The sequence below is a fragment of the Pipra filicauda genome, unplaced genomic scaffold (genome assembly GCF_003945595.2).
Source record: "Pipra filicauda isolate LSUMZ 115617 unplaced genomic scaffold, ASM394559v2 scaffold156_size1729456_pilon, whole genome shotgun sequence".
In the NCBI taxonomy this organism is placed as follows: Eukaryota; Metazoa; Chordata; class Aves; order Passeriformes; family Pipridae; genus Pipra; species Pipra filicauda.
Window position 1 is genome coordinate 165,484 of NW_024104062.1, and position 19,081 is coordinate 184,564.

The following is a 19,081-nucleotide window of genomic DNA, read 5'->3' on the forward strand; positions in this document are numbered from 1 at the left end:
GGCAAGGGCTGTGTTCAGCAGGCCTTGTATTGCTGATGTGTTCCTGGGGTGCCTGGCACAAAGCTCTCCAGCCCCTGGGAACATTGTCAGCTCAGTGCTCGCCTTGAGGATAGCAATTGTGTGACTTCAGAAACAGCTGCATTGTTGCTCATCACCCCCAGCCCCTGATAGCCCATACTGAGGACACCATAGGAACAATGGTCAGCATTACAACATAGATAGATAGATAGATAGGCTTGGCAGTAGGGAATATAAGCTCCAAGCATGGTACCTTGCAAAAGCAGGCAGATAAAGCAGCTTTCAACTACATGAAGTGCTCCTTTCTGCTCATACCCTTTATGTTTGTTCATGTTTAAGGCACAGAGGAAGAAATTGTCATGCTTGTCTACCTGAATGGTTTTCTTAATCACATAACGATTCAAGAGGTGTCTTGTGTTATACAAGGGAAAATAATCGCATCCTCCTTGGCTTATGTCATTAAGCTGTGTTTCTGAGGGAGCAGGCTCCAGCTCTTCCCAAGCTAATCTTGCAGTGTCACTGTGCTACCCTTGGCTGCTCAGCAGTTGGAGATGTTGCAGCCTTGCCCAGGGCTTGTTCTGGCAGCATTTTTAGGGTTTTGAAACCAGTCTTACACAGCCATGAACTTTGATTTTGGAGCCCTTAGCAAGTTGCTAATACATACTGGTCATAGCCAAATAACGACAAGCTAATGTCTGAGCTGCTCATATCTATGTTGCACCCAAAAAAAAGGTATCTTCCCCTTATTTAAACAGTACAGCAAAAGCAGATGTCTCTAAGTGCTTCGAGGAGCTTCAAGTTTGACTCAGCCATGCCTGTACTGCCAACATACAGCTTTCCAGAAGGTTAGAAGGAAAGTTATAAATATATTTAATACATAATTCTGCAGCAACAGCAGACAAATTTTATGATTTAGGCTGTTCCTTCTGTTGGTTTCCTTGCAAAAGCTTAGGCTGTTGCTAGGCAACTGGCATAAAAAAAAGTACATTTCTCTTTGTATTGCAGGCAGGAACCTTGGGAGCAACAGAGGCCTCAGATGGCTCCTTAAATAGCATTGCTGGGGAACGAAAGTTAAAATATTGAACATCCATTGGTTAAAGATCGTGTTACAAAGGTCAGCTATCTAGGGGATATTCAATAGTTTGGTTTCGTTTGGCGCAAAGGAAAGATTAGAAGGGAGTTTGCCTGTATGCTGTAGATAGTACAAAAAATGGAAATTTCCTAAGATGCCTGGCTGTCAAGCAGAATACCTAGGTGGGCTATATAATTACCTTCAGGCTTAAATCTCTTTCCTTGACAGAAAGTGTGAAGTGAGGTGTTTGTCACAATTAGCAAGGGCAAATGTATGCTTCTAGATCTTAGAATTTAAGAGGTACTTTTAAGAGGGAGTGTTGGAAGCTGCTTAACTCCAATGCTGTAATTTGCTAAATATGAGGTAAAAGAAAAGGGAGAGAATTGGTCCTTGTGTTAAGAGAAGTAAATATCTTAGGGGAATAATGTTAATGCTGAGGGGTTCACAGAAATCTCTGAATTCAGTGGAAGAATAACACCAAAACAACTAATTCCAGAGTTCTCAATTGCTGACTTACACTGTCATCTTTCTGCATTGGTTCAAGGTCATTTATATTTAAATGTCTGTGAATCCCAGGATACAGGGAATATTAATTCTTGTATAGTGATGAAAGATTTCCTCTCCTTCCCCACAATCCCTTTGAAATAATGCAGTTTTTAAAGTCAGATAGGATGATGCTAGAAATATAGCAGTACTGGTTGTGGAGATTCATCTCTGTACTAAACTGCCAGGTGAACTGGGAATGAGGCTGTCTACCAAAACCACCACCGTGAGGTGAAAAGTTTTTCCCTCTGGCTAAAAAGTATTGCCAAAGAAGCAAAAAAACTAGAAAAGTCTTTGGAACCTTTGCAAGAGGAGAGCAATTATTTATAGCGTGTCAAAGTTTGTCTGGCATGATTTACTGTCTGGGAATTCTTCTTTCTTTTACTTATATCTGTGGTTTCTTATCTTCTAAATATGAAACAAGTTCCTAACATCCTTCTTTTGTTGCTTTGGTATAGTGAGAGAGAGAGGAGGGGAAAGAAAATTACGCTGGAGTAAGCTAGGAAAACCAGCATTTGGGCAGCATCTATGAGTTTATCATAACTGATGGCAAGACCTCATGTACAAGAATCTTTGAGGAGTATGTCTTCATGCTTCATTATTGAATTAGTAAATGGGGAATGAGAATTGTGTTCTGTATTTGGATAGTTGTTTTTCTTTACATTTTACTCCCTTAAAGGATTCAAAACCATGGCTTCTGTAATTACTTAGGGGAAGGTGTCTTCTCCTTCCTTCTCCTTCCCCATAGCTTCCTTGTGATTTCTTGCTGGAGATCAAGAAGTGCCCTTGCCCCTAAATTGCATGTGGTACATACAGCTCTTTCAGAAGCCGGTATCAAAAGCAACCATTTATCAGTATTGCTTTCTACTTCCCAGAAACTGCCTAATTTTTTTCTCAGAAATTGTTGTAAAGGATGTTTGTGATCTCCACAGAAGAAAACTATGGTATGTAAGTAGATTAGATGAGGGGAAAATTGACAAAGAAAACCGGCTTTGTACAGATCTTGGATTTAAATATGCAACAGTAGTGCCATGTTCATCTTTGTCTCCATTTTAAAAACCCTGAAGTTGTTGTTATGGGAAGGATGGAGATGCCCAATCAGGTATTTGAAATTCTTAAGTCCCTTACTCTTTTTGAAATTTCTTCAATGGCTGAACATTCTCATTAGAACAGCATTTCCACTCCATAACCTGATTTGAACTGTGTGCTTTGTTGGTCATAACAAAGGGAGGACGGTCATGAATCTTAAATCTGATGAAGATGCCAAGGCTTAGAACTTCTACACTAGACCTCCCATAAGCAAAATTTAAACCCCCATGAGGCAGCTGTCAGCAAGTTTGCCATTTTTTTAAACCACGTCTGTTTAACAGGTCTGTGTGTGTTTGAGGGAACGTTAAAAGCCTTCTTCCCAGAGAGAGGCCAAATGAGACCCAGAGGCAAATCCCTAGTTTTCTGAAGTCCTTGGGAACTGGTTCCAGTGCAGTCATTATAATCCAGCAATTAGCAAGCTAAACAGAAAGAACTGAAATCCTGTCTTGAATTATGATGTGAGCCCTCTAAAGCTCAGAATTATGAGTAGGAAGCATGCACTGCATTGGAGTTCAATTTCTGCTCTTCTCAAAACATTCCTCACCAATAAATCTAATTATTATTGCCTTGCAGTGAATCTCACAAACAATGTGCTTGGCTGCCTGGTCCACCCACACTAAAGTGAAAGAATATGTACATTTTAATTATCAGATTATTTCGATGTTGTACAAACACTGTTTCATATTAAGTATTTTTACAAACCAATGACATCTGTATTCAGTAATGAGTGGATAATATTTTTCCCCTGGATATTAATGTCTGTAATTAGTACCTTTAAGAAACCTTGATACTATATGTCATGCCAGTCTCCCCTAAGTAAGGTCACTGTGGAAGTGGGATATTATTTCTCCTGTCATTCCTTGACTAACATTTTCATCATCTATATAAAATATCTGCTGAGTAAAGTTTTCAAGGTGAAATTATATAATGGCTCTTGAATTTTTAAAATGCAGCTGGGGAGAAAGGCTTCATATCACTCTGTTTCTAAAACCCCTTCTGCTCCATATGTTTAGTTGCAAATTTTATAAACCTCTTTAAAGTGACATAACTTTGTAAATGTTTAAGAAGCAGTGTGGAAACTGTGGCTTTCACTCTTGTAAACCCACGTTCAGAAGCTCCCGAGTGCATGTAATAAAGTGACTCCACATTTGAGGTGTTTGGGTGTAGACACAGGCTGGGACATTCTGCTTTGCAGCATTGAGTAGTCACTGTTTTGCAGTTGCCTCCTGAGCAGACTTGGGACTTGTATCACTTTTCTTCTGATGTAGACCTGGGGAAGTCCTACAGCTGTGGCCCAAATTAGGACAGGCCTGTCACTGCTTTGGTTTGTGCTAGTGCTGGTTGTGCTGACCCACAGGAGAGCTGTCACCAGCTCCCAGGTGCCTCCTGCTTTCCCTGCAGTCACGCTGCTGATGGGGAGCTGAAAGACCACCACTGGGTTCAGTTTGTGTCTGTTTCTGCAACCTTTGACTATGGACAGTGTCTTTTACATATCTGGCCTTTTTAATTCACTTTTGCATGGTGAGATGACAAGGATGGATGGAGTTCAGTTGCAGATATACTGACTGTCATGGTGCATGTTGTCCCGCTGGCACATTTATTTTTTCTGGAAGCACCTGTGAGGTTAGATTATATGTAGAAGAGCAAGAAGATGATGTGCCAGGTAGGTTCCTTGTGGAGTTACGCTTGGATTTCCAACATGTCCAGTATGCTACTGGGAATACCAGCTGCTTGCAATGCAGGTAGCATTCTGTGAGAGAGAGGAGTAAGATACCATTAAAACCTGAGATACCACTTGTTATGAACAAATAGATGTCAGAGAGGTTCATTCTGAGGGATGCTAGTCACCTTGTGACAGCAAAGCCTGGTGATGTGTTCCTTCCTGTATCTAAGAGTTGAATTACCCATGTCTTTATTTCTGAGAGGAATGAGGTAATGGTTCAAGCTCCAGGACAAAGTTTATTGATTCCCATCTTTGCTCTGAGACGAGCTTCCTTCTGGCTTTAGGCAAATTGTGCGTTTTGAATTGTAAAATGGCAACTATTTCCTTACTTTTATTGATCATACCTGATGCTCTAGGTAAGGGGAAGCAAGAGGAAGAACATAGGGCATGCTGTTGCTCTTCTTCAGACCACGCATCAGAGTGTGCTTTTCAAGTGGCAGGGTTTGCTCTCTGCTGCCGTGGAGCTCAGATCTTTGATTATGAAACCCCTCTTAGTATGAGCATGGCTGGTGTACATCTGTTTTTCCATCTTTTCAGACTCCCTTCTAAGCAAATTCCTAACCAGGCTTTTAAATGCAGTAGCAAGAGGTGGACCTTCAGTTCTGTGGAGAAAGGAGGCAGCAGGTGCAGCCCAACTTGGTTTGGCGGGAGGGAGAGGAAGTGCTGATGTCTGGTGGGAAGCTGCCATGCAGGGAATTGCAGCAGACACCAGACTCAGATGCCTGTGCTGGTCAGAATTCTGGTAGGGAGAGCCTCTGGGAGCCAGGAGGAGATGCCTGGGACCTGATAAGAATAGCTGTTATTTTGACTTTACAAGCTTCTGTTGCCGCTCTCCTGTATTATGGAAAGGCCATGACTATTTAATGTGCTGCTGAGCAGGAACACTGAGTCAGAGAGGCCTGCATGTGTCTTGGGACTATGTGGAAGAGTTTAGGAGGAAAGGGGCATGCAAGGAGAAATTCTAAAAGAATAAAACTTCTCCTTTCTCAAGGATGAGAAAATTTGAGTGGATCAGGGATCAGTAGTGAGGAAGGTTTAATCATGATAGAAACTGTGGTTCAGGTGGGATGGGCTGGGAGACTGATAGGGTAACTTCTTTTGTCTCCTCATCAGCTGACTAGGTCTTCATACCACCATCTCAGACCAGAGCTTTCCTCGTTCTACTTTAAACCATCTGAAATGTGGCAGCCATGAGTATGTGCTGTAAAAAGCAATGTTTGCAGAGCACATTGAATCATAACAGCTGTGTAACTGCTAATCTTAATAAGTGTCCTCATTAATGGTAACCTAACACCAGGAAGACAGCAAGAGTTTTATGGGCTTTCTTTCTAAGAAGTATCTTGCTTGGACTGCCCACTGAACAGTGTATTCATGTGCAGTTGCTTGCTCCACCCTTTGTATGGTGGGGTCCCAGTTGTATTCTTGTATGTCCTGGAATTGTAGAAGACATAAAACAATCTACCAGGCAGATTACTTTAGCTGCATAAACCTCTCTGAGTAGAGTTGGCCTAAAATGTTAATGTACTGGAGGATAAGCTGTTTATGATCTGTCTTACTGGGACATAGTTATGTGCAAAGAAAACTATAGCAGAATTCTTGTATATTGAGAGGGCAGAGTTAAAATAACCAGTGCATTAACAGCTAAGGAAAACTTTCTTGTGCACAGCCAGGGCTGGCTCTTTGGTGTGTTTCCTCTGAGCGTGGGAAGGGCATGTGTTTGTGTGCACATGTGCACACACATGTCTGTGTGTGGAGGCGGGAATAAAGTTGCTACCTTGTTGCTGACGTGATTCTTTTCTCCATAGTACTTCTTTGTACATGTCACTGAAATATCTTGCTTGGACTCTGTAACAGCATTGTCTAATCAGCCTTTTTTATTTCCTCCTTCTCTCTCCCACTTCTCTTCCAGTCGGCATATGCTGTGTCAGTGCTCAAAGAATGTGCTAAACTGCGACCTACGGATCCCACTGTTCCTCTTCTGGCTGCCAAGGTCTGCATTGGGTCGCTGCACTGGGTAAGCAAGCTGATGCAATTCTTATTATGTAACAGATCAGGTTCTGCAGCGGCAGTGCCATAGTGTAGTTGCAGTGGGAAGAAAGGGAATCCCTGCTAAAAATCATGCACATGTGTGCCTTTTAAAAAAAGTGTAAATCCCAGCAAGAAATTTTGCAGCGAGTTGTTGAAATGTGTTTTACTGGCATATTAAAAAAAAGGAGGAGGGTGGAAAGCCGTAACAGCCATGCTGAGGACTGCTTCTTCAACTGAGTGTTGTGTTGAATTGGCCACTCTCGTAGCCCCTGGAAGAAAAAAGTTAATAGTTATAAGTGGACTGTTAGACAGTTTGAGTCCACTGGACAACTCAGTCCTGTGTTCTTGAAGTTGATGTGTCAGTGTTTTGTGCTCTGGATGTGTTAATGTATGCCCCAGAAGAAGAGTGGGAGTGGAAGTTGGTGCCCCTGATTATCCAAAGGAGCAGAAACATCTGTCACTCTTTTGCTACTTGGTTTAATTAACTGAATAGCAGCCTGCTGTTCTCACCTGTCCTCACCACGAGGTGTCCCTGCAGTCAATGAAGGATTACAATTGCTAGTAAAAGTAAAACAAAGATGCAAGAAAACATGAAAGAAAACACTAAAAGAATCTGCCCAGATTTTGGTGAAAAGTTCTTTCACATTTGCTGTTGTTGTGCCCTCTTACCCCTGCCTCCCCATCCTCTCCATCCCTATGTGGTGAAAGCTGGTGTTCAGCTAAACTTGAGTTCTGTCAATTGACACCACCATGAGGAAGGCCATCTGGTTATGTATGTTTTTGAATGAACTAAGCTGTTCAGACTGTAATGGTTAAACTTATATATGAGTCAGCAAGAACTGGGCAGCATCTTGTTCTAGGAAAAATCTTCTAGGTCTGAGGGCCTTCAGAGAATCCTTCCTGAACTACCCAACCTACCTCTGCTCTACATACGAGCAATTTAGCTTTGTACCCATAGCTCAGTATCTAAATTTTGAGGGCTGAAAGTTATTCAGTGATATAAAATAATGTTCACAGTGAATATTATTTTTTAAAATGAAGCAAATAAGGTTTTTTTCTGTTCTTATACATGTAAAACAATGTGAAAGCCAGGCATTACAACTGTGTTGACCAGGCTTACTAGTGTCTCTGATGAAGTTTTCAAAGCACAGCTAGGATATAAAAAATACCTTGTTATAGAGACACTTAGAAAAGACAGTGAGGCTGTAATTCAGTTCCACCTCTGTCCTTGGGCAATCCCGTGTCTTCAGACTTCTCATATATGGCAGAGCTGGTAAAGCAAAAGGCGAACCCTAAAAAATAAGAAAGGGAAGAAGGAAAAAATGAGCTGTTTTTTTGACTATTGCAAAGCAAGAGGGTTTTTTCTTTTATCTACTGCTTTTTCAGTGTTACTTAATCAGACTGTGGCTTAGAACCAGAGTGCAGTATGAAATGAAAACATGATTTCACAAGAGGGTAATTTTACTGCAGTTATCTAGAGCACAACCTTATGAACTAAAACCAAATTAAAAATATTCCTCTCCTCTCTTCCTTTCAGTCACTGGCCTGTGATCTACCCTCATATGAAATTTGATGATGGAATAGAAGAGTTTTAATTAAGGGGAGTCAGAGGGAAATCAGAGCATCTTTTAAAAGAACTGAAATGATAGGTTCCCACATCTCACAGTCAAAGGGATGCTTCTGATATTACTGCCAGACTCCTGTGACTAATAAAGACCTTCCTGCTTAGCAGAGCTGTTTTTCTAAATGTCATCCTTACAGTAATTATTTGCATTTAAATTACATGGCAATCAAATCAGAATTGAATAATTTAAACTGGAAGTGAACAAGTTGATCAATGCCAGTATAAATAGAAAGGAGGGATAGACATGGCACGGGAACTGTCTAATGGACAAATATTAACAGTTGCAGATACTCAAATACATCTTGCTTTTCAGAACATATAAAACATGATTAATTTCTCAATTAGGAAATATATCTATGTATTTGATTGCTGGCTAGGCAGGAAAAGGGTGAAATCAGATCAACATTTATCCAAATTAAACAGCTGATTTATGTCCTGCATCTGTCTACTATATGCTTTTGGTGCAGTATTATATCCAGTTTGTTTATAGCCCATGGGCAAACAGTACTTAGTCTTTTTTCAGTTACTAGCAATAAAGAAAACCCCAAAACACATTTATGCAGCTGGATAATTACAGAATGTCATAAGAAGCACAGAACAGTTTCTTTCATGATTAATCTAGTGATCACTTAACTCGTTTTGTTGGCTTTGTGCATGATGTCTCAGCACACTTTAAAAACCAGGGGAAAAAAATTAATTGAAATGTAGTGTAGTGATTTACAACACTGAGGATGCTCAGATCACATCTATGAAATAATCCCTCAATGGAGAACAAATCAAAGTGAAAACATGCATACATTCATACAGTGCCATGCAAATTGATGTATAACAGAGCCTGATGCGGAAAAGAACTGAACCGCCCCCAGCTTCTGTTGTGACAGTATGACCAGATTATTAGCTGATGTAAGTTGGCACTACTCCACTGGCATATTAGTGGCACCATGCTGGCTTACATCAGGAGATGATCTGCCCCATCAACCACTAGCTTTTAGGATGGGGCCTGCAGTAAACAACTGAATGGTATAAGCAGTGTTTTGGTTACCTTTTTCAGAATTACAGGTTTTCAAAATCTTAAAAAAAAAAAAAACAAGGTGTAAACAATAAATCAATACTTGATTCATTCTAAAGCTTAAGCCAGTAGTCTTGGAGGACCAGAAAACTCCAAAACTAGTGCACCTATATAAGCCACATTTGTATGGTCAGGATGCAGTCAGGCCTGTACCTAATACAAATACAAAAGTTTTCAGCAAAGTTTGAATTTTTATATACTGTATCTAGCCCATTACACAGGTGTTACAAATGTGTTTGTAGTGGGCTCAGAATTACTTTTGAGGCGTCATGCTGCTGAGCCTTCCAGTTTGCTTGGGTTTCAGCATGCCGTTTGCTGAATTTGCATGTGGGTGATTTCTGTCATGTGAACACAAAGCCCATTTGTGTTTAGCCAGCTGTCTTTTAGCTTTCTAGAATGCACTAGGAAGTCTTTGAGTATTGTAGTTCAGAGTATTGTTTTAAATTTTCATAGGAAAAAAGTTGAAGTAGCTTTCGTTGGAATATGTCCATACTGAGGTTGTCCTGCTTTGCTCCACTATAAATTCAGAGTTCCGCTTGCTAAAAGGCTTCCTGCAATTTGCTCTTTCACTCAGCCTTCCCTGGCGCAGCCTCAGCTGAATGCTCACTTGCCTATTTTGGCAGTGACTTTGAGTTGCAGCATGAGTTGTTGTTTTTAATATTTTAATAGTACAGTACTGTTAATTTCACTACTAATCTAGGTTCTCCAGGATCCTGTTATGGCAGGTCTTGTGAAAATACTAAAAAAGGAATTTCAGCCTACAGGCAAGTGTTAGATATTGAATTTCTCCATTTTAGGAGCCTTATTTAAAGCATTTAGGATTACTGTGATGCTTTCCTGTGTCTTTTAGTCTATTGATTTCAATGGAGACACATTAAAAACCTTGTAAATACACACAAAGCGAAATGGACTGCAGTGCTAGGATAGGCTTGAATCTTCTGGAACTCTGCTCTGACAGAAACCAGGACAACATGAGGCATGTTCTTGCAATTTTCATTGCACCACAGTTGATACAATAGCAATAGTGGTGTTGTGTAGAACTTGCGTAGCACTGAATGATGCCGGAATTACCAGCTGGTATGCACTTTTGCAGGGACTTCATCCCATTGCGAAAGCTGAAGCACAAGATGGTGCTGTGCCTGAGACTTTTCCCTCATTTCTTTCAACTGATATGCACAGCGAAATGTTCTGCTCCAGCACTTTGCTGGGAAGACAGGGAATGTCAGGGAAAGGGAGAAGTGCGGTGTTGGGCCAGGGCAGACCATGCGTGGAGTCATAAAAACTGAGTAAGACATACCGTGAGGTCAGGACATCGTGGTGTGTGTGTGTGTGTGTTGGGGGAGGCTGGCAGCATGTAGATGCATGCATACTTCTGAGGTAATAGCTTATCATTCGTTACTTTCAAAGACCACTTAATCAGAGAGTGCTTCTCTCTCCTTCTGTCTGTTGTTGACCCTGCCACTGTAGATAATAAGTGCTGTGCATGTGCTTGTACCCAGTCACTTAGGAGCCCTGAAGTTGCCTGGAAATGCTTAGGTCTTATTGCAGTATGAATAGTATTGAAAGATCAAATCTAGTCCTGTTCCCAGATTTATTCTGCCTGCTGAGTGGACATTCTAGAGGATTGATGTCCCTGGGGTGAGAAGCTACTGAGAAAGCAATGAATGGCAAGGAGCTACTAGAGATTTCTTCTGTCTTTTAAAAGACATTCTTGCTTACATCACCGCTACTGTTACTGGGGCAATCCCATGGGTTTTAAACATTAAAAATGACCAAGAATTTTTCCTTCCATACATCTTCTTTATGAACAAACCACTCTCACTACAATGGAGGAAAGGCCTGAGTATTCCTAAGTGCTGAGGGCTGAGCTTAGACACAGAGTAAGTTGTTGGGCTTTACACTGGTGACACAAAGAAAATGCTGACTGGACCAACCATAGAAAACACAGGATTTTTTTTTTTTCTGACACAGGTAACATGTCATTAGCTGTATATGCTGTAAACATCTGTGGGACAAAACCTTTTCATTAGACTATACCTTATTGATCACTTTCTTCCTATAATTTTTCCACTTAACATTCTCTTTTCACAATATTTATTTTCTTCTCTTTGAATTATTCTCTATACCTACAGTCATGAAAATTAAAAGAAGATGTCAATTCAACAAGGTAATATCATGTGTAATTTTGCATAGATACCCTTTTCATAGGATTTGGGTCACTTAAGTACTTGGGTATCATTCAGTGTCACTGGTGTCCAAACTCACCTACTTCACTAACCTTGTCTGCTGTCCTAAGTCCAGTATCATTTGATGTATTTCCTGCCTCTTCCCTTGTGTGCTCCTCTTTTTTGGTGCAGCAAGGTGCCATTTTCATACTGCTGTACATCATCAATTTGCTTGTCTTCAGTTATTCTAAATGTGTGCTGGTGAGAACTGCAGCTCTCACTTAGTCTTGGAGGGTGTTGATTCAGTGGGGTAGGGCTTGAGCTTTTCTAAAAACAAGCTGGGTGGCAGTTGGAAACCAGCTGGGTGGCACTAGGCCAGGGGACAGCACCTGCTGTTCTCCACTCCCTTGTCAGTATGCCCCTGGGCTTGGCTGGAGCACACACCAAAAGCTGCAGTCAAGTAACAAGGGTGGCTGGAACAGCCAGTCTCTGTACCAGAGGAAACAGCCCTCAGGGTAACACAGCTAGCAATTGTTCTTTTTCTATCAAACATGATGGAGCAGTAGAAGGGGAAAAAAACCAACCAGCCTCACAGTATTACCACCTCATTGGTGTGAGTTCAGTTTAGCAGTCTGTCTCTCTCCACGTGCCAGGTGTCTGCCTGTTTCTGGTGTGGTGGAGATGTTTCTTAGCTAGTGCTTCCAGGTACCTCCTGACAGTTTATACAGCTTGAGTTCAAAGTGCAAAAAGTTCCTCTTAGGTTCTTTTTCCACTATGCATGCTTTCTGAACTTTCTTCCATGCAAGTCTTGGAAGCAGGGAACTTCTCCCTGCAACCTGCTGCCCTTCTCTCCATCAGCTTTTCAGTGCCAGGTATGCAGAAGAGTGTAAGAACAGTAAGGGCCAAATTGGAGGTATATCTGTATGGCTTTGAGACTTCATTTCTTGCTTGCTTCTGAGAGAATAAGAAGTAGTGACACTAAGGAAACTGAATTCTAGCTGTTACTGGCCAAAAAAAGTATCTTTTCTCTGGTATTGGGAACTGCTAGCAACCAGGTAACAGCAGGACACTGTGTATTTCCTAATCACAAAGTGATGCTGTGCCATGCCTGCTGTGCAGAAGCTTACTGGCAAGGGCCTGTAAATTGCAACAGGAAGTTTTAATGATGTTTCTTGCCCTTCCAATGCAGTATTATGTCACCTTACCATTGGAGTACTCTTCTGAAGTGAATGAATCACTTAGGTGCCCTTCATACTGAGGCTGGCTCCTGGCTGTGCAGCAGGAGTAGGAATGGACATTTTGATTCTCCTGATAAGCTTTCTGCCACTCAGCTCACTTCTATGTACCTTGAGCTCACAACTTCTGTGAGTCCCATAGGGTGAAATTTTACATACCTGGCACCACATGGGGAGAGGAGAAAGAGGGAGCAGCTCCTGCTTCAGGTCATGTAGCAACATGGAGGAGAATGGTTCTATCTGATGGGTCACCGAAGGGGTTGATGCCTCATTTGATGGCTTCCCCCTTCCCTTTTTCATCACTGCAATACAGAGTGGAGACATCTCATATCTTTAAGGACCCCCACAGACACAGCTTTACTGGCAGATCACAGCTCAGGCTCATTGCTGGTCCCTCACTTGGGTGTGTGGAGAGGGAGTTTTCATCCAGACTGCAATCTGGTATTCCTTGCAGTTTAGTTGGTAGCTCCAAGTGTGTCCCAGGGGGGTTATTCCTGTTTGAGATAGTAGTTTCCAGATTCACAGTTGACTAGGCAATCAGCAAGACTGATGCACTGCAGAGTTGAACCTCACAGTGGGTGATGTGAGTGAAAGGTTTGGCTTTTCACACTTGCCCAGGATGATTGAAGAGTAGGAAAATGGGAGAAGAGGGGGCAGATGGCTGCCGCAGCAGGGCTGGCGGGGTAAGTGTCTCAATGCTGAAAGAAAGAAAAGTAAATGTTCTCATAAACAGAACCAGCTGTGCTGGAGTTTGCAAGGCCACTTATTTTCAAAGCAGACTTCAGCTGACCTAAGTTTGCATTCATAAGAATCTTTGTGGCTAGTCAAAGTGCCATTAGTGTTTAATAGGAATAAATGTTTTCAAGAATGTGCTGGAAGTGCTGTTTCAGCCATTCTGAAAAGTTGTAGTTTTAATTATTCAAACATTAGATTAATCTGACACTGACAGGTGGCCCTGGATAACTGGCAGGCAAGAAGGCTGAATGGTGTACTGCTGATTTATGTAGCATAGGCCATCAGTCAGAGGCTGGAAATACCATCAGGTGACCATTCAAAGAAACAATGGAGCAAAATCTCTCCAATTTAAATGTCTCCATTTCAGCTCCAAACCTGTCATTTAATCTTTTTCTTCATACACTCTACCCACCCCTACCCTTGTTCACTAGTCATTAGAATTCCTTGTATAGTTCTTTTCTTCATTTAATGGAGACTTCTTGAATGAAAGTGTGTGGGGGGGAGAAAAGGATAAACAATGAAGAAAGAGAGTGGGAATATAGCTGTTTATGGTGGCAAAGAGGTGCATAATGAATTTTTGGGCTGCAGAGATTTCATGTCTTACATAAAAGTTCCTGAGAGCTGAAGAATTCAGGGGGTTTTTTTCATAGAAGGGGTTTTTTTGTTGGTTTGTAGGTTTTGGTTTTTGGTTTGTTTTTTTTTCTGTGTGGGAAGTCATGGGACATTTTCTTCTCTATTGTCCTAGGCTCTGGTCCAGAACACACTTCAGTTTGTGGCAGGGAAGTCAGTAGGGCTACTGACAATATTAAGAAATCTCTTGAAATGAATCTCTGTCTTCCTTATGTGGTCAGAGTTTAAAGGGTCTCATCTGAACATCACTGAAGTCAGTAGGACTATTTCTGGTGGTTTGGGTAGACTTTGGACTCAAAGACAGTCGTAGCAGTTTAGTTTGTAACCCAGGTATTCCCCAAGGGGATATTCTTGTTTCAGTTAGTAGTTTCTCAATTAATAGTTGACTGGGCAATGAGCAAGACTGTAATGATTTCAAAGTGCTTTCAGGAAAGAGTTTGATGATAACATATACATTGGACTGACTGATTTGAGATTTCAGAAATTTGGGGACTATCAGTCTACATCTAATTTGAATTGTATGGCCTCAGGGAGTTTAATAAATCCCAGCTCCTTTATTTATGAAACCATTAGTTAATATTGTCACCTGAATGTCTTCAGGTGATGTGACTTGGAGGCCCATTGACAGGATATTATGTCAAGTCAAGTAGATTCTGTTCATAGGTAGCATATTAACAGATCTCTGTGGAAGGGAAATTTCTAGTCTGCTGGTACATTTTGATTCGAGTTTGTTATGGGTGAGTCATTTTAGATGTTAAGGAGCCGCTAGGTACTGAAGTCTGATGAAGCTGAGTATTAAGAGGGCTCATCTGCAGGACTTGTGCCTAAACCAAATGGCTTTCAAACAAAAAAGTACTTTCTCAAAATTAAACAACCCCATTCCTTGAAGTCAGTTGTCATGCAATAAAAGTTTCCAAAAGGAGGATTTTTCCGATAGTGGAATGATGTTTGCATCTTGATTAGGGATGACTCTCATGGTTGACAGGAACTGCATACTGTCTTGTACAGAAGGGCGATCTTCCTGTAGGCTCTGTCTTTCAGGCATTACTTACAGCTTTGCCTGTACCTCTCCAACCTGCACCTTTCTAGGTATGTACCGTCTACAGGTCTTAGTCCTTTCTACTTATAACGAGTGAGTGGTGGTAGTGAGACTCTAAAGTTAGAAATAAGAAACACTGTTCTGTAATAAAATAGTCAATTTATTCTTTTTGTTTAGAATTACCATTAACTCAGATTTTACAGATGTTAATAAATCTGTGTGGACAGCTGGAAAGCAAAGTTGTGGGGAGGAGAATGTGCTGAAATTAGTGCTTTCTTGTTTTACTCTAGTAGCATTTTAAAAGGAGGTAAAATTTGCTAAGGTTTAAAAAAAACATAAATATAAAACTGGACTGTGTTTATTTTTAAGGAAGAGACCCATTAGAGCTTTCAATGTACTGCTAGGATAGTCCAGCTAGTCCAACTTGTGTATTTAAGGTTGCATGATTGAAGTGTGTCTGAAGGGAACTATAGAAGTAAGATAGTGTCCTTGATTAACATCTGGAAATAGTTTGGGGTGCAAAACAAAAAGTTTTCTCAAAACTGTGCATGTGCACCAAGGTCTGCTAATCTGACCTTCTACGTCATCCTTTTTGTGACTGTTCACTGAGATCACTGAAAGCCCTTGTGTGAACGGCTCTCAGATCACTTACAGGTAAGTTTAGTGGTATAATCTTATTGCAGCAAGTATAGAGGAAATGCCTGTAAATCTCAACCTACCTCTTTTGCAGCTGGAAGAAGGAGAACACTTTGCTAAAATGGTGATAGACCTGGGTGAGGATGCTGGAGAGTCCCTAGCAAAGGGTTACCTGGCACTGGGCCTGACATACAGTCTTCAAGCTACTGATGGTGAGTTACCCTCTTTGTCAAGTGTGTTGTATGGAGAGCATTTGTTCAAAGTCTTCAGTGCAAGCAATGGAAATCTGTTAGAAAATCTGCTTTCAGTGCTGACTAGACATGAAAAACAATCAGATTGCAAGATAAGTGGAGATTGTTCACTTGCTCAGAGAACTGTGGTAGTAAAACTGAAGTTTTTAGGTAAAGGAAGAAATGCAGATCAGTACTTAGGTGATGATAATCTGAGTGTAGCTGCCGGTGCTTGGTATGCTTTACTTGAATATTTGTAATACATTTCTTTCACTTATTTACACAACAAAAAGTCGGACTTCCCATCTATTTTCATATTTTTGTCACCCACCCATAAATCACAAAGAAATACAATCCAAGAACTGGAGTCAGAGATGCCTGACTTCAGTTCCTGGCATGATACTGATTCCCCACAGAGATTCAACCTCTCTGTGATGTCGTTTCTTTCTCTACTTAGAAGTAAACAAGATAAAAATATCTACCTCACTGGTAAGTGTGGATGTTGACTAGAAGCAGACCACTGAATGTAAGAAGTATTTTATTTAAATGCTGCTTGCTTGGGTCTTGAATGACTGGACAACAGGCTTCTGCAGATTTGGTCCTTGGTAGCCAGAAGGGCTTGAAGTCTCAGTGTTTAGGAGAGTTCTGGCTCTGACCTTCATCAAGCTCACAGGTGGGAACAGTCTTTGTTTATTCTATGACTTCTAACATAGGTAGAAGGCCTTATAATGTAGTTTCTTTGAATAATGGCTGGGCTAGTGTGTTTCTTAATCAGTTTGGCAGTCCTGCCCTCATGCAAACAATGGCTTTTCTGTCACATGGGTTCCACAGAAACAAACCAACTTCTTCCAGCAAAGAAGCCTGAAACAAAGCTAAAATGACTGTATTATGGTGTCATGGAAGTATGCTGGCCTTTCAAGTTACACCAGAATTCTCCAAGACATGTTCATGATAAAGGGGCTTGTGCTCTTCAGTAGTGAAAGTTGGTGTAGTTTTTCAGGCAGCCATATCTGATCAGCTGTTCTGAGGACTGATTTTCATCCTGGAGGATAACCGGCATTCTACCTCTCTCCAGTTCCCCTTTTCTCTGCCTCAAAATAGTTCTCCTTAGAAAGTTCATGTCAAAAAATGCATCCTTCCTAGCCTGTACTTTCTCTTACATATTTTCAAGTTAGTTAGAAATAAAGTTATGCTTAACAGCCTATTATTTTAGGGCATTTTTTCTAGATTTTGTTTAAACTGTTCCTATAGCTATGCAAGATTCCAATTACTATTTTCAGAGATATAGGAGGTTTTCTATGTTAGTCCCTTATGATCTATTTGTTATCCTCAGTATGAAAAGAAGGTGGCTTCTAAAGAATGGAGTTGTAGAGGCATGTGCTGTACTCTGGCTTTAAAAGAACTTTGGTGTAGCAAAATTAGAGTTGGAAACTCTTCTGGTTGTCTCTTGAGTTTTCAAGAGATTAGTTCAGTATTGTGTCCATTTTAATGTAAAAAACCCCAGTCTTTACAACAACTGCCTTGGATTCTTTTCCAGATTAGCATCTGATTTATGTTGTGGAACAGTGGAATATCTGTCTTCTCCTCGTATCTCTAGCCTTTAAGTCAACAGGACCAGTCAGTTATTTGAGGGAAATAGGAAGAGTGTATTTCCATCTTTCAGAATATATTTTAATAAAATGGATTAGGTCCTTCAAAAGCATACATGTGATGGTCATGAATATGGAATTAGAAAATGTCAAATCTGCACTAGCAAGACATTTTTCATTAGCATCGTTAAAAAAATAGCATATGACAATGAGGAAGCAAGGCTAGAACATACTGAAAGGAAGATGACAGCTCCTCTCCCATATGTAATCCTGCCTCATATTGTCAATCTTGTTTATCATTGTGTTTATACCAGTTCATAGTGACATATGCAGACACAGTCAAACGTCTGTATGTATACATATGATTTCTATTAACTTTCCACTTGAGTTGACTTTCAGTGAATCAGCATTTTCAATGGTAGCTAAGTGTTTCGGAGACATTTGACCAATTGCCTTCTAAAGCTTACAACATTATATCAAGATGCCTTCCATCCAAGGTTAGATTTTCTTATTTAATATATCCTTTCAGTAATTATTTCTCCTCCTCTGTGACAAAGGCACTGAGGAGTTGTATTAAAGCCTTTTCTTTGTGACCTGCAAAATGCACTTGGTAAAAAACAGAGTCATAAGAGAGAATCCTGCTGAATGACAATTCAAACAACTTAGTGGGAGCATTTGATAAAAAGTCACTCTACAACTATTAGATTTACTCATGGAGGAAATAAGACTTCCTGAAGCTTATGCTGGGTAGCAGTATATAGTTTCCCTGTTTTTAATGTCTAATTACAGGTTTCTTGAAAAAAGTTGCATTGAAGTAGCTGAAAGATGTGTCCTCAGAGGAATTCATTGGCGCTTTTGTCTCACTCTTAGAAGCATAAACCTCTGGTTTGTACTGAATGTCCATTTTCTGCAGATCTGTTCCCAATGGGTCAATACCAACAGCAAACCTTTTCTCTTCCTCTTGTAGTTCCAGTTCTAACATAAGCTGTATTATCAAGTTTGCCTCCCCTAGGTCTGGTGAAGAATCCCTTGAAGCCAGGGAAAAGTGAGATGAAATCAACAAAGGCTAAAGAGTAAAGATTGGCCTGAGGGTGTATTATGAAATACAAGTGCTCTTGTCTCACATGACCACCTCACAAGTTGTGAAATCTTTGTAGATTTAACAGTCCCTCACTCTTTTTTCAGAGATGGACTGTGCTGTATCTCTGTGTTCATTTAGAGTTTTGGTAGAAGGCCATGGATCAGGGACTAAATTGGAAAGTGATATTCTGTCAGTCCATGGGGATTTTACAAACAGCATACTGACAGCATTGGTTAATGTTAAAAGACTCTCATATTTTTTCACTAGAAAGTTAATAAATTGTTAGTGAACAAACTCATCATTTTTGCTTTTGGAGATAAGAGCACATACAATCTTTAATTATAATTCTGGGTGCTAAAACTGTGTGTCTTGCCGTATTTATTAGGGGTCTTAACACAAGGGAATAGTTTTTGAAACCCACTGATATTTGCAAAAGGGTGCATGCACATCGGTGTTTCAGTTTGGATCAGAAATGTATTTTTGAAGTCCCATCTGTCTGTCATCCCTGCTTCTTATGTTATGATTCACATAATGGAACAGTTTTGCCAGTTTTGCACATTACAAGCTAAATTCTT

At 40.6% G+C, this 19,081-nt stretch overlaps 1 protein-coding gene across 7 annotated transcripts in view; it reads left to right on the top strand.

Annotated features, from left to right (window-relative positions):
- Positions 1–19,081, top strand: part of TTC7A (tetratricopeptide repeat domain 7A) — a 175,907-nt gene that overhangs the window by 51,112 nt on the left and 105,714 nt on the right. For all 7 annotated transcript variants that reach the window (XM_039379115.1, XM_027748906.2, XM_039379114.1 and 4 more), the window contains 2 exons: positions 6,355–6,459; positions 15,701–15,818. In XM_039379115.1, coding sequence (XP_039235049.1) covers positions 6,355–6,459; positions 15,701–15,818 — 223 coding nt within the window. The remainder of the gene's footprint in view (positions 1–6,354; positions 6,460–15,700; positions 15,819–19,081) is intronic.